Source organism: Bombina bombina, chromosome 1 (assembly GCF_027579735.1).
Source record: "Bombina bombina isolate aBomBom1 chromosome 1, aBomBom1.pri, whole genome shotgun sequence".
NCBI lineage: Eukaryota > Metazoa > Chordata > Amphibia > Anura > Bombinatoridae > Bombina > Bombina bombina.
Genome location: NC_069499.1, coordinates 359,107,074 through 359,132,347, shown reverse-complemented (window position 1 = coordinate 359,132,347; position 25,274 = coordinate 359,107,074). Strand labels below are relative to the sequence as shown.

The window sequence follows — 25,274 nt, the reverse complement described above, 5'->3', positions numbered from 1 at the left end:
AAACAAACCTTAGCAGACACTCATTTAAGGTAGAATATTATGATTTTGGACCCTTTATATCTGAACAATTATCTAGCCCATGTAGTTTTCTCTGTCCTTTGTGACTGTACCTTTCTCGCTGTTTGGCTGTGCATTAAGCTAGTTTTGGGCTAGATTTGTTGATTGGTTCAGGTTGGGCTATAAGAAGTTTTGACATCTGGCAACACTGCCCCTCCCCTTTTCTGTTCCCTGCAGCAGGAGCCCTATCCCTTACACTGCTCCCTGTGCATGCTGTTCAGATGACTGTTATTATTATCAGCTGTATGCAGTGGGATGTGCAGGGCAGCAGCAGAGCCCTGTGTTTAGAGCCTGTGTGTTCCAGTCCTCTCCCAGGCTGGCAGCCCGAGCTGATATGAGATTGCACTGAAGCTGCTGGGATTGCTGTACTCACTCAGACGTTCTCACTCTCCACCTCGCATTCTGCTTCTCTGACTTCTCACCTTGGTGCTACATTCCTAGCTTCTCTTTTTCATCAATATGGATCCGTTTGACACTGAGCTTTGCTACACTCCTGACCCCAGCATCGTGCAGCCGTCCTGCAACGGTCAGACATCCACACCACACCCGCAGCAGGCTGCACACAAGGGGCAGGAGGGAGCCATCAGCATGGAGCGAGGGCAGCAGATGAAGATCAGTGACAGCGCACAGTTCAGTGATGTGGTGGAGAACAGAGGTCAGTGAGTTAGAGAAACTTATGAGGTCAGTTTAGGATCCCAGTGATGAGGTGTAATTCTAGCATTAGGATTGAATGGAAGGGATATGTATTGCACTTGAGTTTAAATATAACAGTAACTATAGTGTACTGTGAAGTCAGGGGATAGGCTGTCTACTCAAGGTCAAATAGACAGTCCTGAGTTTGTGTTCATGTCTCTATTGCTGGACAGGATAGTGCATAAAGGCCACTACAGCTATACAAAACATTACATTTGCTCGCTAATAGCTCAAGCAGTTGGGAAGTAACATTGTAATGCACTTAAATCCATAGTTGACTTTTTACTGGACAGTAAAACAGATGATCCCATTATATAAATACAGTATATAGATCCGTAGGATAATTTGTACATTGAGTGCTTTATTACATTAAGGATCATAATTTCATTGTCAAATAGAATGTGCTACTTAGTATTTGAACTGACAAATTCAACACACTGTAATTATACTGAAAATACAAATTGCAAATTGTAAACTCTTCTCTGCATTAAATGAATATGTTATGCATTGTTTATGCAAAAATACCACTGTCAGAATTATTTTTCAGATGTCAGGTTTTTTTTTTTGGTTTGGTGGATACCGGGAATTAAAGTACAACCTTGTTGAACAAAATAAAGTCAGTATTTACACCTTGCACCCTCTCTTTGACTGCTTAGTGCCTTGTCATTTGTGTCAGGATGCAGAGTCAGTATCCAGAGATCAGGGGAAGAGCTTGAAACAAATCAGATGCTTCAAGGTTATAGTGAATAATTTAAAAGGTAGACTCAGCTATGGAAGGCAGAAAATCAAAGCACATACATTATAAGGCACCAGAGATGAGTTAACTAATGAGGGACAGTGCCTGGTTATTGGTTGATAGATGTCAGTAGTTACTTTTATAGATAGATATTAGATATTGATTTTGAGAAGATAATCAAGTTATAGTTCGATAGATAAGAAGATAGATGGTATAGCTTGGTATAGATATTAATAAGCAAACTGACCATATGTTGTTTACCAGTTTGCAACATTGATATATATATATATAATTTTTACATACACATATAAATATCAAGTTATTGACAGATAGAGAGAGATATATAAAAAATAGATACAGACCACATAATTGTTAGCTAGGATGATGACTAGGTAAGAACTGACCATGTGTTGGCTGTTTGATAGTTTGCAACATATACATTAGTATTGCTATAGATAGATAGATAGATAGATAGATAGATAGATAAATAGCTATAGATATATATTAAGTTATTTTATACTGGAAGAGAGATAAATATCAGTTTATTATTAGATAGAAATATAGATAGATCAATATTAGACAAATAGATAAAAATAAAGTTGTTAGACAGATATATAGAAAAATAGATATATGGAAGATAGATAGATAGATTAAATAGCTAGTGGCAGACAGATATATGTCTAGCTTGATACATAGCTAGTATTTTGCTGTTCAGAGATACACATTTTTGTTTTGGCTGGAGAGAACACAGGCTGCATGTATTACTTTACATTTAATTACAACCTTTAAATGTGACTTTACTTCAAAATTTAATAAAGCAAACATATTGTTTTGTAAAGTAATTTGTCATTTATGCAGTTATTTTTAAATTTAGATTTCCATGTTTCAGTTAACATTTATTTTAAACTAGATTTTCAAACATAACATACAATTGTTCTTGCAACTTTTACATTTGCTAGAATTATATTAAATACATAAAAAGCTGATTTGAAAAGCAGAATTAATTATAACACCAAAAGTAAAGTCTGCATTGCAATATTATTTTTGAATTGAATATATTAAAGATGCAAAATTAAAACATAAAAGCAATTATTCATAACAAAAACCAAATATGTATTTTAGATATTAATATAAACATGCTTTTAAAAAAAAAAAAATATCATTATACATAAATTGACTTGTTTTTTTTAACATGACAATAAAAAATAATTTGATCATTTTTATCACTCAGCCTATTTGAAATATGTAAGATGCAGGTGCATTTAAAAAATATGTAATATACAGTATGTGCTGATAATAAGAGACTTGCCAAATGTTTGGTGTTTTTTTTTTTAAATTTTTCTTTTGAGTATCTAAAGAAAATTTTCTTCCAAAATATAGTTATTCATTTTAATTTCATGATGCAGCAACTATTTGCATCTAAGGGATTTACCAAAGATTTAATGTAGAATTAATAGGCAGAACAAAGGATTGAAATAACCATGTGACAGAACACCCTTTTTAGAACACAGCTGGTGTATAACATACATGGACCACAAACATGGGGGTTCTTTTCAGTGTGTTGCTTATGAGGAAACAATTGATGTACAATTTTCATCTGTAGGCTGTAAATAGGATATGATAACAACATAGTAATTGAAAGTGGCAGACATAGGCACAGATGGGAGGAGTAATGAGAATCTATTTTAGAGTCTTGTTTCATCTAATGAATGTGAAATCAGATGGTTTCATCCAAACACACAAAATAATTATCCTCCTGCACCAGTATATATTTATCAAATTTGCTAGTCACTCCTGTGGCCAATTTGAAAGAAACCTGCTGAAACTGATCTTTAGTTGCATGATCCTTAAATGGTCTGAAAAATTATAGCTATAGTGTTGGGTGCTTAACTGAGAAACTAATTACATATTATTATTGCTTTTATTAGTAATACCTTTACTATGTTTTCATTACAGCATTTGGATACATACTGATACATTAGAGAAGTATTGTTGTTTAATTCCTACAGTCAACAATATATTTGTTATTAGAGTATTTAGAGATATAGAAAGGTATATACTGTTTTGCATTTTAAAATTGCTTTGCGTTGTAAAATAACATTTTAATTTACCAGATCTTGATGAAAAATTTGTTTCATATTTTATGAATTATTCTTAATAAGAATAAAAGAATAAACTAAAGGTGATATTGCAAAACATGATTATATTTTATACCTAAAACTAATTATGAAAATGTTTAATTTAAATTACTATATCTTAGAATTTATACGATTCATGTTATAATTTTATATAGTATTGCAGGGTAGGAAGAAGAATTACACTAATATAACTGTGAATCTAGGACAGGCCCTCTGGCTCCATTGCGGCCCTCCAGCTGTTTTTATATGGCCTCTTATTACTCCTACTCCTTAAAGGGACAGTATACTGTAATCTTTTCTCTCTTTAATGTGTTCACAATTATCTATTTTACCTGTTGGAGTGTATTACATTGTCCCTTTGTCTTTATTTCTCTTTCAAAATAGCTGTTTTTGCCTGTGGTATCCCCAACTATGCTGATAATTTCAATGATTAAAGGGACAGTGTACTGGAAAATGAGGTTCCCCTTGCATTTGTTGTAGGGAAAATAAACTTTTATCTTATTTGTTTAATTATTTACACAAAATCTCCCTTTTCTTATTTATCAATGTTACTCAAAGGCTATAACTTGGAACAATGGAAAATGACAATTGTAGTACCTCTTTGCAACCCAGCCCACACTAGAAGCATTATTTCATCTAAACATTCTTGTTTGAATAGTTTTTTTGTATCCATTACTTAAAGGGACAGTATACACTCATTTTCATATAACTGCATGTAATAGACACTACTATAAAGAATAAGATGCACAGATACTGATATAAAAATCCAGTATAAAACTGTTTAAAAACTTACTTAGAATCTGTCAGTTTGGCTCTGTTGAAAATGTAGCTGGAAAGCCCACTGCAAGTGGCAAATAAGACACCCCCCCACCTCCCCCTTCTTTTGCATATGAAAAGACCCTTTACACAAACAGGAGCAAGCTGGTGAAGGTAGCTTGGTTAGGAGTCTGAAAATCAGAGCAATGTTATTTAAAAATAAGCAAAACTATACATTTATTTTAAAAAAAACACTTTATGGGCTATATAAATAGATCATCTACAAAACATTTATGCTAAGAAAAAATGAGTGTATAATGTCCCTTTAAAGGGACATTATACTGTAAAATAGTTTTTTGGCGCCAAGCCAGATTACCCACACGGCTATTGGCTGAGAGGTGGAAACATCACCTCTCAGCCAAATAGCGAAGATAGCGTTTTGCCATGGGCTGCCTTAGCAGCTCAGTTCGGCAAACACTTGGAACAAATAAGGGAGCTTTAAATTATACAAGAATACATCGTATTAACTATGCACAGTGTAAACCATAATTTAATGACACCGATGTGCAAAAAAAGCAAGAAATTCGTACAAAATAATAATTGGTGAGGGTTTTTTCGTAAAATAGGCTGAACATGGTCCTCCATGGGTGTATATGAAATTTTCTCTCAAATCCCAGTGTAATTTATAAATATTTTCGCACTACAGTGCTCACTATTTTTTTCGCAAGTTAAAAAGTTGCTGTTTGTAAAGCAAAGCTTAAGGACCAGTAAATACAGTAAATTTGTATAATCAATAAATGCATGATAAAAAGACAATGCAATAGCACTTAGTCTGACCTTCAAATTAGTAGTAGATTTTTTTTCTGACAAATTTTAAAGTTATGTCTTTTTCCACTCCCCTTGTACCATGTGACAGCCATCAGCCAATCACAAATGCATGATGATTTTTTTCCTGAAAACAGGATGTCTCGCTAAGGGACCTATACTGCATTTTCGTATGGGAAGGAGATGCATACATATGAATTTTGTAATTTTAAAATCTTACAAAACACACAAAAATACGCAGGAAAAAAATGTATTGTTAAGGTGCCTCAAAATTCATAAAAAAATTTGTTAAATAGGCTGAACATAAGCCTGTATGGGTGTATATGTATATATATTTTTATCTCACATTCCAGTGTAATTTTATAAATATTTTCGCAACAACAAATTAAATCGCTAACTTTATATTTTTGTATTTATACCGGTTTTAAAAATATCTACCTAATTGTGATCTTACTCTTCATTATTTTCCTCCACCCCCTCGCTTTCTTCCTGCTTCCTCCTTACTATGATCAGCGGTCCCACCTGCCGTATACTTCATGAAGTGTGCTCGTAACCTTTCAACGCTTTCTCTCAGCAATGTTTAACTTACTCCTGTGCGTGGCGAGCTCTCATTGGTCCACATCCTGATAGATGGTACATCAGAACCAATAGTATGCGGCAGAGTGCGTTTGGGGGCGGACGCGGAAGCAAGAGGCAGGCCTCTGTGATTTCATCAATGATTAAGAAAGTAGGGGATTCCCTTTGTTTAAAATGTGCAGGCGGCTTGCATGAAAGTGCTTCTAAAGACAGCTGTAATTCATAGTTAGCCCCGTGTGCATTTTAAGCCTGGGGCATATATGAAACGGAGCAAGACTCCACTAGAGGACCAATCAGTTAGATATGACTGGATACGTCACCTACAAGGAATTTTTTTTTTTAAAGCGGGTGGAGGATAGGCGAGTGACTTTGTCAAAATGAATTGGGAAAAAAAGGATATAGAAAACGATTAGAACAAAATGATGAATTAAAGTATTCTTTATTTTTAATATATTTTTGAAATATTTATAACGAATAGTCTGACTTTACTTTCACTTTAAAGTGAAGGTAAACTTTGGTGAATGAAAGCCCGTTTTTTTTTAAAATACTATAAAAAACAGGGGCACTTTCATTAATCAAAGTTTACAAAGCAGCCGTTTTGATTAAAAACTTACCTTTTTTTCTTTTCACAACCAGAGCAGCTTCCCCCTCATAGAAATCCTCTCTTCACAAGTCAGCAATGACTAATCCGGCTTCCTCCAATTATAGCATGGCCTCAGGCAATGACTACCCTGGGGGGAAAGCCATGATTGGAGGAAGTCGGATTAGTCATTGCTGATGTGTAGAGATGTTTTCCAGGAGTGGGAAGCAAGTGCCCCTGTTTTTAATAGTATATTTAAAAAACGGGCTTTCATTCATCAAAGTTTACCTTCACTTTAAGGGGAAACCAGTTTTACTGTACCAGTCCCTTTAAACAGTTTGGAGCAGAGTGATCCACTTTTCTACATATAGATCAGTTATTTCTTCACAGTGTTTGTGCAAGTTAGTGAGTCTGTGTGTTCCTTTAGCTCTTAACAAAAAGAACCATTTAATACTGTATAATTGCTTTTAACAAGTGATTAATAAAAAGACAATGCAATATCATTTATTCAGAATTTCAAATAAGCAGTCGATTTTTTTCTGACAAATGTATTTTTCCCACATTTGCCAGCCCCTTGTATCATGTGACATTCATCAACCAATCACAGACAAGTATACGTATAGGAGAATAAGAGATGAGTATCCAAAAGTAGTATTTAGCAATAGTATAAGTACTAGCACCATATGTATAGATCACAGGAATAAACAGACAAACTGTTATGTTTCAATTATAGTGTAATAACAGTGATCCACAGGGGTGAGACTTAAAGAAAGCAGAGCTCACAGCAACTTGAAGTAACTTGAACAGGCTGTCACATACGTCTAAACACTGCTGCACCATGCGCAGTCAAAGTGTTAGGGAATAAACAGCAAAACAAGCCAGCACCGTTTTAACGGTATATACGTATAGACCAGGCTATAACATTAATTAGTCGCAGTCAATGAGTCTTCACTCACCCCCCGGATAGAACAGTCAGTTCCAACACTCTCACCAGTCATGAAGATTCAACTCCATCCGTTCGTGGCAGGCGTCTTAGAGCTGCTGTATGGCCGACGCCATTCTCCTCACTCACAGAAACATCAGGTGACCGGAAGTTGGACTGCCGAAAAGTCTCCGTATCACTAGAAGTGCTTAGTACACATAAGGCATAGGTGGAAGTGCTGGGGTCATACAAACGAATGGAATTGGTAGGGAGATTATGAACTGACTCCTTTAAATAGCGGATTCCTGCCCATCCACAAAAAATGATGCAAAAAATAAAGATAATAAGGAGATCAAAGTCCATAAGCCAAATCCTGGGTAAATAAAATCACCTTTATTGGAGTAGATTAAAAAAAAAAGGATCAGAAGATAGGAAAATACAAAATTTAGCACATAGTCAGCAAAAAAGCCTGACTGGTTTCGGTCGATAGACCGTAATCATAGACATAATATAAAACAGCTGGTTAAACCTATAAAGGGAATACAACAGCCTGATTGGATAAAAACACCTACTGAATAAGTGCTAGTTATTTTTATTTTTTATTTTTTTTAATCTACTCCAATAAAGGCGATTTTATTTACCCAGGATTTGGCTTATGGACTTTGATCTCCTTATTATCTTTATTTTTTGCAAGTATACGTATACACTGTCAACTTGTGCACATGTTCAGTAGAAGCTGGTGCCTCGAAAAGTGTGCATATAAAAAGTCTGCAAAATTTGGTAATGGAAATAAATCAGAAAATCTCTTAAAGCTGCATGCTATGTCTGAATCACAAACATTTCCTTTTAACTTTAGTGTCTCTATAACTAAAGCTAGTTTATACAGAAATATATATGTTTAAAAAAAATAAAAGTCAGACGGTGCTCTGCAAATGGAAAACATTCTTGCAAAACTGATGCCATAAAGTGCTCCAGAAATGGGCCCGCTCCTAAGCATACGTCCCTGCTTTTTAACAGAAGATTACAAGAGTACAAAGAAAAATTGATAATAGAAGTGCATTAGAAAGTTGTTTACATTTGCACGCTCTATCTGAATCATGAAAGAAACATTTTGGGTTTCATATCCCTTTAATTCACATAACGACTAGGGAGTTTTGCTAACTGCAAATAGAAATGGAAATGATTCAGGGCTTGATTACAACTAGAGCAGTATTTTGCTTTTTCGCTATAGCGAAAACTCCGCTAGGATTTAAATGTTTGCGGTAGCCAGGTTGCGCTGGTATTTCTAGTTGAACATAAACAGGTTTTTTCCCAGCGGTAACCCAAACCGTGCTTAAAGTCAAAATTTGAATAAATGGAGAAAAAAAAGGCTTTTTTTCATATCCCCCCATAGAAGTTAATGGAGAAAAAAACTGAAAAAAAACTAACACCCACTCTCTCACGCAATCATTATAGCATTTTCGCAATTGCGCTAGCCCAACATGAAACTATGAATATTTCATATTCGAATGTTCTTAACAGAGGGGTATATGTTCTATTTATTCATAATTAAATATTTCTACATATATATGATTTTTTTGAACAAATATAAATTTATACCTATATATATATATATATAGATGATTATATAAAGGTATAGATATATACATATATATATATATATATATATATATATATATATATATGTATAGGAATATATATTTAAAAATACATAGAACATATTCTGCTATGTGTAGAATGTTGGAATTTGAAATATTTACAGTAAATACATAGTTAAACATATCTATATACATTCAAATACATCTTTAGCAATGTATCTGTATGTATCTCTATGTTAAAGTACTATGGCCGCTGTTTTTTCTAACACCCGAGATCTCATATCTTTGAGCTCTTTTTCGTGCAATATTTGTTTTTAATAATTTTTATTAGAAAATAGCTAACCACAGCTCTGAGATTGCGGTAAGGATTGAATTTGTAATGTCAGCTCAATTAATACTTCTTGCAAAAAGACGATATCGCTTGTGCAAAAAATCTTTGGCCTCACTTTTAATCTAGCCCTTATTTAGATATATTACAGTATTCACCTTTCACCAACTATACACTTGAAACTACATTTATTTGGGAGAGTGAATATATTTTTTGAATGAGTATGCAAATGTATTAAATCATTGGTATAATAACTGCAGTATATTTTCCAATATATACAGAAAATGTATTACTGTTTCATAGAGGAAAATTAATGCAGAGGTCAGTGGTAATAGATCTGTAGCAAATTAATCCTTTTATTGCAGTTTGAAGTTTTATCAACAAATCAGAGCCACATTACTGGAAGGCTTGTTACTGGCTGTGATATCTTTATATTGAGCATTGATTAATTCAAGAGTTTGAAGACTGTAAACCCCCTCCTCTCATGGGATTTGGGTCTATCTTCTTGTAAATGTAAGGTAGACATGATTAAAGATCAAATTGATTTATTTCAGTAGAAAATAAATCAAATTCAACCCAATCACAATTTAATTTAATGGAACAAAAATGTTTCTTCCATGATTCAGACATGCAATTTTAACTCCTTAATGACATCTACGTAACCTGTATGTTGGTTGTCTCAAGATCTTCCAGAGCAGTAGAAGTGTGGATCTCGCTGACACCAAAAGACCACACGATTTCTGCATGCTTCCCTGTCTGAGGCATGGACAAATAGCAAAATCTACATATGGCCAATGTGCAGACGACGGACCAATCACCAGCTAGCTCCTCGAAGTGAATTGCTGCTTCTGAGCCTACTTAGCTAATGAATGAGCATTATCATATCAAGTACCTATCAGCCAATGTGTAGGAAGCTTCATTTGTTTCAATATAAATAGATTTGTCTTCACTTTTTTGTCTGGCAAAACAAAAAAAGGTTAGATGATTTTTTATATGGATGACAGAATTTGTTAACGCAATGTGCCTTAAATTCTTCAATTCAAAGAGGATTTTTTTTTTAGTTTAACCTTAGATAATATCTATCTTTTAAAACTAAATACACAGTTTGAAAGATAAAAAAATTACAGTCAAATTACAGGACCTGTGCTTCTAAGCATGGACATGTAGTGATAAATTGCTTGTGCCTAGTTCCTGGTGACAAATATGTATAAGTCTTTGAAAAAGCACCAAAAATAGTTAATACTTCAACGGTGTACAGTCCATAGGTTTAATATCTGTAGCTAAAATGGTGATTATGAAGCTGTTTTCTGTAATAAAACGTTGATTAAAATAAATTACACAAATGCGTTACCCTCCCTAAAAGCAATGTTTCCCCTTTTGTACCCTGTTTGGGTGCTTTCAGTGTTGTTATGTATGTACCTTGGTTTAATAAAGTACTTTCGATGTCCTTTCTAAAGCCAGTATCAAAATACATAATAATTGATGGTAAAAAATGTGACTTTTAACCTAAATAAAAATCATGATATTGTGGCAGGAGAAATTTAAAGGGGTGGGGTTATAGGATACATCATAAACTTTTAGACTTGTGTGTATTCAGTTCCATGTTAAATGGCAGAAAACAAATCCCATAGTTTATCCTCTTGAAACTGAAAGTAGCATAAAACACCTCATTTGACAATAAATACCATCAATTTGACCTTCATAGTATCACATTATCAATATGTTTCCTAACATTTAATTACTGTAATAAAATGTCTGAGAAATCAGAATCTGTGCTTCTCTCTGTCAAAAATGAAGCTATAACCTATGAGACCACTCATTAAATAGAAACTTTCCTCAATCAAATGAAGTCCCACATAACCTTCTAGAAAACAAATGGCCTGTGTGTAAATGGACATTTTGTATAACACACCTGGTTTCAAAATAAACGGATGATGCATAAAAAAAGCCCATAAACTCATGAGACCCTAGTGTTAATATTGCCATATTTGGGGTAATATGAGACAAATTGGGTTATATGGCACAGATATACATATACTGTACGTGTGTGTTTCAATATACAGTATATATACTATAAATAATTTAAATATATTGTTTTAAAAGAGTGATAGAACATTTGAGAGATTTATGTTGCTGTAATGGTGTTTAATTATTCTGACTACTTATTTGATCATCTGATATTTACACCTGCGCATAATAATTATGTTAATTTCCTTTGCTTTCATTAGGATTACTAGAGAGCAGCACCAAACTAAAACCACAGGAAGCACAAGACTACAGGAAAAAAGCATTATGGGTATCGTGGGCTTCCATTGTAGTCACCTTGATTCTGGCAATAGCTGCCTTCAGTGAGTATCCAAATTTTCTTGGCACCCGTACATTTTTCTTCTGTATTTTTAACTTAATGTATGTTTTCTACTGTTCAATATTTCATGGTGAAGGTGAAAATGTTAAACAGAGCATCAAATGCCACATGGATGCTTGAGAAACAGAACATGATGGCTGGTAGCCAAAGGGTTAAATGCTTTATGGCCATTTTATAGAAGCTATTCCATCTTTAGTTTACTTTTTATTAAATATTCTGATTTATCTGAAGCACTTTACTTATTTACTGAGTGTTCTATAATGTGCCTACTCTTGTGTTTGCTTGAGTAATATTTGTTCAATTGCTTTGATGTGACAGTCAGATAAAACAGCATGTTCAGATATTTCTACTCATAGAGGGTTGTAAAGAAAAATAGTGATAGCAGAAATCCAGTTGTGCAGCAATCACTGAACAGCAAGAAAAACAAAAGTAATATGATTTTTTTACAAAATTGTTCAGAAGTCTTTCAGAAGTGAGCACTTTTGTGTAATGTATTAGATTTTTAGTGGATGACTATTTGACAAACAAAAGAACTCTTGTGACATGTGACATTTCTACAACTACCATATTGTTCTCTAATTTTGAGTTACTAATGCTGTACAGGGATAGCTTATTTAACTGAGGAACTTTTTTTTTTAATGGAAGAGTTTTTTTTACTTAGAGAATCTAGTCAATTGATACGTTGGGGCATATGTATCAAGCTCCGTATGGAGCTTGATGCTCCGTGTTTCTGGCGAGCCTGCAGGCTCTCCAGAAACAGCAGTTATGAAGCAGCGGTCACAAAGACCGCTGCTCCATAACCTGTCCGCCTGCTCTGAGCAGGCGGACAGACATCGCCACAATTCAACCCGATCGAGTACGATCGGGTTGATTGACACCTCCCTGCTGGCGGCCAAGCTGGTGCAATGCTGAATACGGCGAGCGTATTGCTCGCCGTATTCAGCGAGGTCTGTCCGACTGACCTTCATAACTAGAGGCCTTTGTTCTAATGCTTCCCAATCTTTTTTTGCCTTGTGATACCTGTAAATTATTTCATCACATTAAGGCAGTGGCATCACTAGGGGGGTGCGGGCCGCACCCAGGTTACACCCTCCAGGGGTGACACCACCAAAAAAAATATTTTTTTATTGAAATTCAAAGAAATACAATGTAGAAATGCATATTTTTTTTATTAGAGGTGCCAACATTTGTGAACATTAGTGGGGCTGGGGAAAATATAGACACACTTAATTTTTTTGCCCCTTGAGCCAGCGCTGCAATTTCCACAAATAGTTTTCCCGACTGCTTTTGCTTGTTTGTACTTTGCTCCTCCCCTACCCCCAATTTCCCTATGAATGTTGTGGGCGTGCCGTTGGGCTTGCGAAGTTGCACTGCTAGCCTTAACCTGCCTGCCTGTCTGTGATCACTGCTCAGTGACGTGTGGAGCAGTGGAGTCACTGAGCAGTCTCTAAACGGGAAACGGGAAATCGTGAGGGGGATGCCTGGCACCTGACCGCATAACTGTCTGACACTGTCTCTAAAGTGAAGGAGCCACGTATGATGCCCACCAGACCGGTACGGTTACGGTACACTAAGTGCACACTGAAGAGGTAGGAGGGGAGGGCGGGCGGGGGTCTGGGGGTGGGCAGAGTGCAGAGGTGATTGGCCATAAGAAGCGGTAGGCACGCGGCCCTGGGCTGTGCACTGACATGTTTGGAACAAAGTCAAAGAGCAGAATTTTCATAGTTTGTGCACCTAAACTTTTTCTTTAGTGATTTATTTTTAGAGTGCACTGTTTATCTTTCATTTGATTCTCTGCTGAGCCAGGGAGCAGCGTAGGCATGAGCTTTATAATTAATGCAGTGCAGTTTACATATTTTTTATGTGTGTGTGTCTGAGTTTTTGTGTGTATGTATAAGTGTTTGTGTGTGCATCCAAGTGTGTTTTTAAGTGTGTGTCTGAGTGTTTGTATGTGTGTGTGCCTGTGTATTTGTGTTTGTGTGTGTCTGCTTTCTGGGGGGTGGGGGGGTGACACCATAACTTACCGCACTGGGTGACACCAACCCTAGTGACGCCACTGCATTAAGGCAGGGTGTCTTCTGTTGTACATGAGAAGGGAATTGTAAACAGAATATAAACATATACAGGTTGTTTACTTACTTTAAACCATCTGTAGCAATCTCTCACTAATTAATGTCCACAACTAATACTCTGACACTCTTCCCACGTATCGTGATGCAAAGGTGTAAACCCAAATACTCACAAAGTCCCAAAAGGCTACATTTTAAATGGGCTCAACATTTAATCTCTGTATAAAATGTTTAATTAAGAAAATCAGATAACATTGCAGTATACACCCATTATTTATTTTCCGTGCTTCATCTGGAAGTGTACTTGTTTCATTTCCTCCAAGAGAGGCTGCAGTGACTTCATCTTACTTAGATATTTGACAATCTACCTGAGTCTGCAAAATGCCACCCAGTGATTGCTTAGCTCACATAACATGTTCATTTATAATTGTCGTACACCTCTTGCTTTTGTTTAAAAATTGTGCACTCTACAAATAATTATTTATTTATTTTTTTTTTAATATTTTTATTGAGGACATAGAAAGAAACCAAGAACATACATCATACACAAAATAAGTAATATAAAAATATTCACATCAAATCTGAGAGTGGTTGTGCAAACTTAGGTAAAAGTCCTCACTTTATATCCCCCTTTAACCATATCTTAGGCCACTCTTGGACCTAGTTTGAAAGTCTTATTACAGTCCGGGGATTATTATAGAACGATGGAGAAAATTTGATGAAAAGTAAACATAATACAACACACAAAAAAAAAAAAAAAAAAAAAGAGAACTGCATCCACTGTAAAACATTGTATACTTAAGCCAAAACATAGAGGTTGTTGGATGCTATTGCCAGAACTGGTGTTTCAAAAAACATTAGACATTGCAAGAAAACAGAACAGTATCAGAATATCCTTAGGTAGGCTCTTATTGCTGGAAAGGAGCCTGAAATCCATACATTTGGTGTTTTAGGAAATTACACTATAGAACAAGAACAAGATAGAAAAAACTTTGTGTTACAGAAGCATTAGTTATTTTGTTGTGAAGAGCTTATTTCCCAGCAGCAATGCCTGAACCAGCAAGCCAGCGCCTAAGAAGGGCTCCAAGAAAACTGTAACAAGTTTCATTTCATAAAGAGTTAACTCTTTTTTTTCAGCTTTTAGAAACTATTGTCTAATCACCTCTGGAGCCAGACTGCTAATTGATAAGATGAACTTGTAAACTTGTTATCTTAAGTACTGTAATCCTATTGTGGCCTGTCAAAGGACAGTGCTCTCTATCTAAATGTGTGATGGGGGATTTTGTGCTTCCCCCCCTCTCCCCCTGGGAGTGCCCTGTGTGCATGTAACCTTAATAAAAAGCAGGCTGGGCATCCCAGTCCTGAGTCTTGTTTGACCCTCAATCGCAGCGTTGACTCGTTTTTGTGGGCAGAAGGGTATCCTAGCTGTACTGCAGCTAAGGGAGATTATTCTATATTTGCGAGACTCATATAGAATACTATGGAAAGCAGCTTCTCCCCTCTTTAGCAATAGGGATCCAGGCTACTAAGCGGTCCATCTCTCAGCGAGACTAAGGGTAACCGTAACATTTGGCGGCAGCGGCGGGATTTTCCTGGATTTCCTAGGAGAGGTACAGAACGGATGGAGAGCGCTTACGAAAAATTGAAGCGTACAACCCTAAAGGATTTACTTGAAAGCAGAGGGGGGTACGCCAGCAACCGGCCGAGGAGAGAGCTGATCGCAGAATTGACCGAACTGGATCAGAGCTTCACAATGGCGGAAACACCGACCACGATTAGTGACGAAAAAACCAGGATTGTTCGGGAAAGGCTCTCATTATACGGGCCGAACCCCTCCATGGAATTGGTACAGCAGTTGATGGCGGAGGCGGACGAGGATATACGAGAGACTCGAGCCCACAAACTCAACCTAGCGAACGCACACCGCAATGCTGAAGCCCCGCAGGTAATCATCCCTGTCGAAAATGCTGGGAGGCCCAAGATACCCTATGCGGCATTTCGACCCTTCCTAGAGAGCGAGACAGGGATTGATGAATATTTGGCGGACTTCGAAAGGCAATGTGCCCTGCACCAGATTCCCAACAGAGAGTGGCCCACGATATTGTCTGGGAAACTATCCGGACGAGCCCTGGAAGCCTTTCGTACTCTGGGTGCTGAGGAAGTGACACAGTATGAGCTAGTTAAGGAGACACTGTTGCGACGGTACGCTGTAACTCCGGACACGTATCGCCGACAGTTTCGGGGCACGGAAAAGAAGCCTAACGATACCCATATGGAATGGGCGCACCGAATGCGGAGAGCGGCAAATCACTGGCTGAGCGGAAGTAAAGCGGTGACTGGGGAGGAAATTTTACAATTGTTTCTCTTAGAACATTTTTATAATGGCATGGAACAGCAAGGGAAGGAATGGCTGCGAGACAGGCGGCCTTCTACCTTAGAAGAAGCAGCCAAATTGGCCGATGAACATTATGACTCCCGTCTTCACGAACCCATGAACTACCGAGCTCCAGCACGGGTCGAACCCAGAGAGGTTTACCGTGCACCCCCTCGTGCTGAATTCCGAGCCCCGGTGCCCACAGGGCCCGTCCGACACTCAGGACCACCCAATAACAGCTCTGAGCGTCCCAGACCGACTTGCCACCGATGCAAGCAACCAGGGCATTTCATGGCTAGCTGCCCCCTTAATACGCACCAGACACCCAGGAATTACAATTACCCCTCTGGGTCCTATCGTCCGGCCCGGGCCCTCTGTGTTAACCAAGAGGCCCCTATGGAGGGATATGTGGGGCCGCTTCACGAGGCAGACCCTGTATATGCTGCCTCAGATAACCGCCAGCACCATCGGCAGAGGGTATGGCTCGAGGGGCGATCTACCGAGGGATTGCGAGACACAGGGGCTACTATCACGCTGGTACAGAGTCATTTGGTGCCAGAGCACAAGCGATCCGGACAGACTGTGGCCGTTAGAGTGGCGGGGGGGGATGTGTACAAAATTCCAACAGCTAAAGTGCATCTTGATTGGGGAGCGGGAAAGGGGGCTGTGAACGTGGGCCTAATGGATAATTTACCTGCCGAAGTACTACTGGGCAACGATTTGGGCCCCATGACTTCTGCCTATGCTCCAGTATGCAACAACGAGGCGGACCCAGTGACTACACGGGCCCAAGCCCGGACGGAGCGAGAGCTCTCACCAGTGCGGGAGACACAGGTAAGACCTACCCCGACCTTGCCTGACAGGTTAGGCCCCATACCCTGGGACACCCCAGATGCCTTCGAGGCAGAGTCTAAGACTGACCCGACCTTACAAAAGTACCGGGAACGAGCAGAGACCGGAGGGGGCGGGGCAGATAACGAAACATTCTTATGGGAAAAAGGGAAACTATACCGCTGGACAGAGAAAAGGGGACAGCGTAGGCGACAGCTGGTAGTGCCCCACAAATACCGTCAAGAAATCCTCAAAATAGGCCACGACATCCCCTTAGCAGGCCACCTAGCCGTTACCCGTACCCTACACCGCATTACTCACACGTTCTTTTGGCCAGGGGTGCACGCTGACGTTAGAACTTACTGTAACACCTGCGATGTGTGTCAACGAGTAGGAAGGCGAGGCGATCACCCTAAAGCCCAGCTAGTAAATATGCCCATTGTAGAGGAACCCTTCAGCCGGGTTGCTATTGACCTAGTGGGACCACTGGCTACCCCTAGTCCCTCCGGTAAGCGATACATTCTTACCGTAGTGGACTACGCTACCAGGTACCCAGAGGCTGTCGCCCTATCCAACATACAAGCGGATACGGTAGCGAATGCACTAGTACAGGTGTTCTCCCGGGTAGGATTTCCAAAAGAAATCCTATCCGACCGAGGCACCCAATTTACGGCTGAATTGACCCAACAACTCTGGCAGGTTTGCAAAATTAAGTCCCTCCTAAGCTCCCCATACCACCCCCAGACGAACGGGCTGTGTGAGAGGTTCAATGGGACCCTCAAGCAAATGCTCAAGACGTTCACTCAGGAATACCGAGACTGGGAACGCTTCCTGCCGCACCTCCTATTTGCTTATCGGAAGGTGCCCCAGGAAACGACAGGGTTCTCTCCCTTCGAGTTGCTCTACGGAAGAAAGGTACGGGGACCCCTAAACCTGATCCGGGAGCACTGGGAGGGAGAGATGGAGGCTGACGGTGTCCCAATTGTGCCATACGTGCTGGAACTCAGGGACCGAATGGAGCAATTAGCCAAATCCGTGCGGGCTAATCTCCAGTTGGCCCAGAGAAGACAGAAAGTATGGTACGATCGGGGGGCCCGAAAGAGAATCTTCACCATAGGACAAAAGGTGTTAGTACTTAAGCCGGTGAAGACAGACAAATTGCAGGCGTCCTGGCAGGGTCCCTACCAGATCGTAGAGAAAAGGGGAGACACCACTTATGTGATAGCTAGCTGCCACGACAACAATCTTAGAAAGACATTCCATGTAAACATGCTCAAGGAATATTTTGAGCGACCAGAGAACGTGACGGCCGTATGTTGTTCCCCTCAGGAAGACCCCGACAGTTTACCCATTCCAGACCTATTAGAAAAGAGCCTCCCCACAGGTATAGTGGCGCAGGTTCAGATAGGGGACCGACTTAGCCCCACTGAAAGGGAGCAGCTCAACCAACTCCTCCAGTCCAAACACCTCACCTTCTCCCCGAAGCCAGGGTACACTACTTTAACCACCCACCAGGTAGATACTCCGGGACAAGCTCCCTTGCGCCAGGCTCCGTACCGAATCCCCGAAGCAGTTAGGACAGGAATGAAGAAGGAGATCGATGAGATGCTCCAGCTCAGGGTAATTGAGCCCTCCGATAGTCCCTGGGCCTCCCCAGTTGTCTTGGTGCCCAAGAAAGATGGGACCACCCGGTTCTGCGTAGACTATCGGAGGCTCAATGAAAATACCGTGACGGACGCTTACCCTATGCCCAGGGTAGACGAGCTACTCGATCGTATAGCCAGGGGAAATTACCTGACCACTATTGACCTCTGCAAAGGTTACTGGCAGATTCCCCTGGCCCCGGAGGCTATCCCCAAGTCGGCATTCGTCACCCCATTCGGCTTATATCAGTTTAGGGTAATGCCGTTTGGGATGAAGAATGCCCCAGCTACATTCCAGCGCTTGGTGGATAGGCTCCTGGATGGCTTCCAGAGTTTTGCTTGCGCCTACCTGGACGACATAGCGATCCACAGTGAGTCCTGGGAGGACCACTTAGCTCATGTGGGAATGGTTCTGGATCAGATCCGGGCTGCTGGCCTGACTCTGAAGCCAGAAAAATGCCACTTTGGGATGGCCGAGGTACAGTACCTGGGTCACCGGGTGGGGTGTGGAAAGCAGCGACCAGAGCCGGCCAAAATAGAAGCTGTCGCCAATTGGCCCACCCCCATCACTAAGACTCATGTCCTAGCCTTCCTGGGCACGGCAGGGTACTATAGACGGTTCGTACCAGACTACAGCACACTTGCCAAACCCCTGACTGACTTGACCAAGAAGAACTTACCTCGACAGGTCCTGTGGTCTCCCCACTGTGAAACGGCTTTCCAGGCTCTCAAAAATGCTCTAATTAACGCTCCTGTCTTGGCGGCCCCAGCCCTTAACAAACGTTTTATCGTCCATACAGATGCTTCCATGTTCGGGCTGGGAGCCGTCCTCAGCCAAGTAGGCGAAGATGGAGGGGAGCATCCAGTTGCCTACATCAGCCGGAAGCTCCTGCCCCGCGAAGTCAGCTATGCAGCGGTCGAAAAGGAGTGTTTGGCTTTGGTGTGGGCATTAAAGAAATTGACTCCCTATTTATATGGTCAGGAGTTCACTCTGGTCACCGACCATAACCCGTTGGTGTGGCTGAACCGGGTCTCTGGAGATAACGGCAGGCTATTACGTTGGAGCTTATCGTTGCAAACCTTCAATTTCACCATTACTTACAGACCTGGGAAACAGAATGGCAACGCCGACGGGTTGTCCAGACAAACCGACCTCAGCCCCGCATAACCAGCGGTCTGGACAGCCTTAGTCTGCCCCGAAAAGGGGTCAGACCGTGTCTGCCAGAGTGTTCCACAGAAAGGGAGCAATGTTACAGAAGCATTAGTTATTTTGTTGTGAAGAGCTTATTTCCCAGCAGCAATGCCTGAACCAGCAAGCCAGCGCCTAAGAAGGGCTCCAAGAAAACTGTAACAAGTTTCATTTCATAAAGAGTTAACTCTTTTTTTTCAGCTTTTAGAAACTATTGTCTAATCACCTCTGGAGCCAGACTGCTAATTGATAAGATGAACTTGTAAACTTGTTATCTTAAGTACTGTAATCCTATTGTGGCCTGTCAAAGGACAGTGCTCTCTATCTAAATGTGTGATGGGGGATTTTGTGCTTCCCCCCCTCTCCCCCTGGGAGTGCCCTGTGTGCATGTAACCTTAATAAAAAGCAGGCTGGGCATCCCAGTCCTGAGTCTTGTTTGACCCTCAATCGCAGCGTTGACTCGTTTTTGTGGGCAGAAGGGTATCCTAGCTGTACTGCAGCTAAGGGAGATTATTCTATATTTGCGAGACTCATATAGAATACTATGGAAAGCAGCTTCTCCCCTCTTTAGCAATAGGGATCCAGGCTACTAAGCGGTCCATCTCTCAGCGAGACTAAGGGTAACCGTAACACTTTGCAACTATTAAAACCACCTTATAAGCTCTGTGTAGACGTACACTTATATATTCCTTATTCGTCATATCTTTAGGGGTGAAGTAGCAGTATTAGGCTGTATGCCCCCATATGAATCTTTCTATAGTTAAATGTTGATGGTGTGTGTGTCACGGGCATTTATGTTACTTTTATTCACCTAACGGCCCCGGGCCCTGGACCGTCAGGTCATGACAGCAGTGTAGTGGTAAATCCAGATCATGAGCTGGTGGCTCGGTGAACCTGACATCTTGTACCCCTCACTTTTTATGTTAAGGCAGTGTTCTCCCCAGGGGCCCCCCACCAGCCCCCAAAAGAGACATCGGTTGATGTAGGGTACTGTGTTAGTAAATGTTTAAAGAGTAGATCACGATAAGCCCCAGTTAGCTATATGATTTCTTATAATAACAGCTTGGGGATGGGTGAAAGCAGTCCTCAACCTGTACCTGTGTATTAGATATCACAGAGGGTAGATATACCTTCCCTAAAGTTAAACACAATCAATACTATATCATTGGTAGGCTTAATGGTGATATAGATATAATATAAGTAATGGTGGTTTTGGCGCCTGTTTATAAACAAAACTCTCATTATGGTCAACCTGAAAATGCATGAACACATATAATACAACTGTGACACTCACTGAACATGGGAACATTATTCATGTCCTTAATATTCTCCGGTATAAGATATTCTAACCATGTTAACTATGAAATAAATACAACAGAGTAAACCTATATCAAGTAATAGCATGCATGAAAGGGTAATATGGGACTAACAAGGTGTAATGTGACGACATACATAGTGGTAAGTCTTTTAACCCCCAGAGATTTCCTGCGTATGGTCCTTAGTTTTAGCCATCTCAGGGAGAGTTGTTGAGGCAGGGTTAACCCCACTGTTCACCTGGGTTGTCTTTCCAAGCTGTAGGGAAGATGTGCCTGGGGAACCCCATCTCCAAATTGAGCCGTTTGATACACTAAGGTTACCAGACTGCGGCATGGGGAGTGAGGTAGCGTCCGGGGGATCCTCTGAAAACGTATGGAACAATATCTCTGCCTTAACCGCCTCCCCTTTCACCGTAAGCGGCAGCTCCGTTTGCAGTTTCAGTCCTGAGCGCGAGGTTGTTTCAGACCATTCCCCGAGCGGTCCTGCATCTACATTTGTTCCCCACTAGTCCCCGGCGATATTGATGCCTATTGCCTCCACTGGGTTGCTGCCGTGTGCCGTTGCAGGGTAAGATATGATAGTCTCCTGCTCTGGGTAGCCTGAGTGCAAGGTACGGATGTTGTCCGAGGTTGTCAGAGAGGGTGATGTTAAGTAGCTGGATTGCTGAGAAAAGTGCCCGGTCTCTTGTTGGCTAATTAGATTAAGTTCTCCAATCCACATATATATGCTGGGCCTGTATGTCAAAGCAGCTTGTGTTATCGGAGCTGTCGAACTCTCTGATGGCACTTTATCCATAAGGAGCTGCAATTCTTGTTCAGCGGGCGAATATGTAATAGACTCCTGCTCCGGGTAGCCTGAGTGAAAGATACGGGTGTTATCCGAGGTTGTCAGAGAGGGTGACATTAGGTAGCTGGTTTGCTGAGAAAAGTCCCCGGTCTGTTGTTGGCTAGTTAGTTTAAGTTCTCCAGACCATGTGAACATGCTGGGCCTGTATTTCATAGCGGTTTGTGTTATTGGAGCTGTCGAACTCGCTGATGGCACCTTATCCATAAGGAGCTGCAATTCTTGTTCAGAGGGCGCTTTATCAATTAAGGATTGAAATAAGGCCTCTAGTTTGGCACTTAGAAGATTCGGTATGCTGGGATGGGTTTCAGCCCTCGTGGTTTCGTTAGCGATCATTGCGATTCCTTGCTGCCTAGTTGTATTAAGGTTTACCCCTGCTAGTTAATGTAGTATACTTTATGGGCAATCCGATATGCCAAATGGAGCTGTAATTATAACCAGTTCTGGCAAAATACCCCAGCAAGCCGGGGGGGGGAACGTTGCCTGTGGGTTTGCCGCCGCAACAGGCCTCAATTGTCCTTTTCCTTCTCAAGGGTCATCAATATAGCAACGGAGCCTTGGGTTAGTTTGCAAGTATTGTAAAGATACAATGCCAGTCGTATTTATAGTAGTTGCTGTGGTTGTGGAACCATAACCGGCGGATTATGATTTCTTCTCCTGGAGCTCCAGAAAAATGCGGCCGTTCACAGCCACTGCTTGGACACGCCTACAAATAATTATTTTTATTTATAATTAATGGTAATGATAATAATAAAAGAGACACTGAACTTAGGCAAACAGCAGATAAGAGCTCATTGTACTAAAATCTGATTTAGGGACACCCTATCTCACACCTTCCACTGAAATTCTTCTGATTTATTTTGTTTACATAGCTTTTCTTTAGCCAGTACTCCTGTACTTAAAGGGAACCTCAAGTAAAAAAAAAAAATCATTATTCAGATAGAAAATGCAATTTTAAACAACTTTTTAAATTGTTACTTCCATTAAAAAAAGTGCACAGTCTTTTTATATTTAAACTTTTTAAATCACCAGCTCCTACTGAGCATGTGCAAGAATAAATGTGTATGCATTTGTGATTGGCTGATGGCAGTCACATGGTATGTGTATACATTTGTGATTGGCTGATGGCTGTCACATGGTACAGGGGGAGTGGAAATAGACATACATTTTAAAATTGTTAGAAAAAAATCTACTACTCATTTGAAGTTCAGACTAAGTGCTATTGCATTGTCTTGTTATCTTGCATTTGCTGATTATGCAAATCTACTGTGTTTACTGGTCCTATAAATTTTTAGCATTGGTGAAAGTTTCAAAAGGAAAAGCAGCTATTTCACATGACAAACTACAGGTAAAGGAGCTATTTATTAAACAAATTAATAAACTCCAGCAGGTAAAATGGATAATTAGGAACACATAAAAGGGGATATAATCTTATATACACTGTCACTTTAAGTAACTTCCTTATCAGACTGTGGTTGACTCATTTGTGCTCAGGTGGGGAAAATATGTAAATCTGACTTGTTATGAATACTTGAGGATTGAAACTGAAAAATAAATGAGCACAGAGATTCTCAACCATGGTGCCTGGATAGATAATTATGTTACTGTAACAAATGGGTAACAAATGGTTTCTACAATATAAACTGATTTGCATATTTTTGTATATTTTTCTTTTTTTGGTTTAGTTGTGTCAATATGGAATACATTGTAAAGTACCTTGGTATACTAGCATGTCCCATCAGTGCTTTATAAAGGGAATTGTTAATAAAAGAAATACAAATACCCATGCATTTAATTTAGTAACACATTTATTGTAAAAATCACTGTAAAACTGGGGCATACAAATTATATATTTACTAAAGCAAATTAAAAAATGTAATATAGGATGAAGCCCATCTGTTAATATAGAGCAAAAGTATGTGTGGCTCATGGTTGATTCTTTTTTAATTGCTAATGTTTTATGCTTCATTAAGTTATATTGCTTTGATCTCTAGATAAATCTAGTCCGATAACAAATGTGACCTGTTTATCGTTAGATATATCTGCTAAATGGACTCATCTATTCCATGTTGTAAGACACCAGTGGTTAAGAGACACTGTCACCCAACAATCTAGACAATGAAAGGCTTTGCGGTTGTCAGAAAATACTAGATAGGCTTTATTGGCCAAGACCTGCAGAAATTTAGTGTCAGGTCCCCAAGGGGATTATAGGATTGTGCCCAAGTGTTTGCTGCAAAATTTAGCATACATTACAGAAAGCAATTTATATGAAAGAACAGGGAAGCAAACGAATCCAGTGTGCATTAACATATTGTATTGAATAAAAGCACAAAGCACAGTAGGTACAATATATCTAGTTTTGACAAACAGGCAAGGTTAGTTTAACACATAGTTTTCTGGAGAGGGCTGCAACCCTTTGTTAAAGGGGCATTCAACTAAAAATGTAAATCACCATAAAATGTTTAAAGGACCATTAAATACAGTAGAACTACATTATCAATAAATACATAATAAAATGACGCTTACTGTCGAATTTCAACGTTAATTCTATTTTCTCTCCCTGTATCATGTGACAGTTATCAGCCAATCACAAAATGCATATGCTGTGCTTGCACATATTTAGTTGGAGCTGGTGCCTCAGAAGGTCTGCATATAAAGATTGTGCATGTTTTGGTGGAAGTTAATTGGAAAGTTTTCTTTTCTTTTTTTTTTTTTTTTACATGCTCTATCCGCACGGAAGCTTTGCGCTCACAAGAGCATGCTTCCATAGGCTATGTTAGGGAACCTCGTTCTCATCACCTTTGATGACTTTTGAATGAGTCTTCTAGCTGGTAGCTTGGACTGATGGATGGGTGAGTTTACATGCAAAGATTGGCTTTTTGGACTTTTCAAATATATACATTTGTGGTTAAATCTATTGCATAGATATGTGTGTTGGTCTGCTGGTCTAGATGGGTTTGCCAAGGCCATTATTTGATTGGATCTGTTGGCTAGATGTGTATGTTAGTCTGCTGGTCTAGATGGGTTTGCCAAGGCTGTTATTTGACTGGATCTGTTGGTTAGATGTGTGTATTGGTCCGCTGGTCTAGATGGGTTTGCCAAGGCCGTTATTTAATTGGATCTGTTGGTTAGATGTGTGCATTGGTCTGCTGGTCTAGATGGGTTTGCCAAGGCCATTATTTGATTGGATCTGTTGGTTAGATGTGTGTGTTGGTCTGCTGGTTTAGATGGGATTGCCAAGGCTGTTATTTGATTGGATCTGTTGGTTAGATGTGTGTTGGTCTGCTGGTCTAAATGGGTTTGCCAAGGCCGTTATTTGATTGGATCTGTTGGTTAGATGTGTGTTGGTCTAGATGGGTTTGCCAAGGCCGTTATTTGATTGGATCTGTTGGTTAGATGTGTGTGTTGGTCTGCTGGTCTAGATGGGTTTGCCA

General features: G+C 39.9%; 1 protein-coding gene across 1 annotated transcript in view; it reads left to right on the top strand.

Annotated features, from left to right (window-relative positions):
- Positions 1 to 274: 274 nt before the first annotated feature.
- Positions 275 to 25,274, top strand: part of TMEM163 (transmembrane protein 163) — a 448,530-nt gene continuing 423,530 nt past the window's right edge. The window contains exons 1-2 of the mRNA XM_053698226.1: positions 275 to 712; positions 11,438 to 11,557. Of these exons, the coding sequence (XP_053554201.1) occupies positions 517 to 712; positions 11,438 to 11,557 (316 nt within the window). The 5' untranslated portion in view covers positions 275 to 516. The remainder of the gene's footprint in view (positions 713 to 11,437; positions 11,558 to 25,274) is intronic.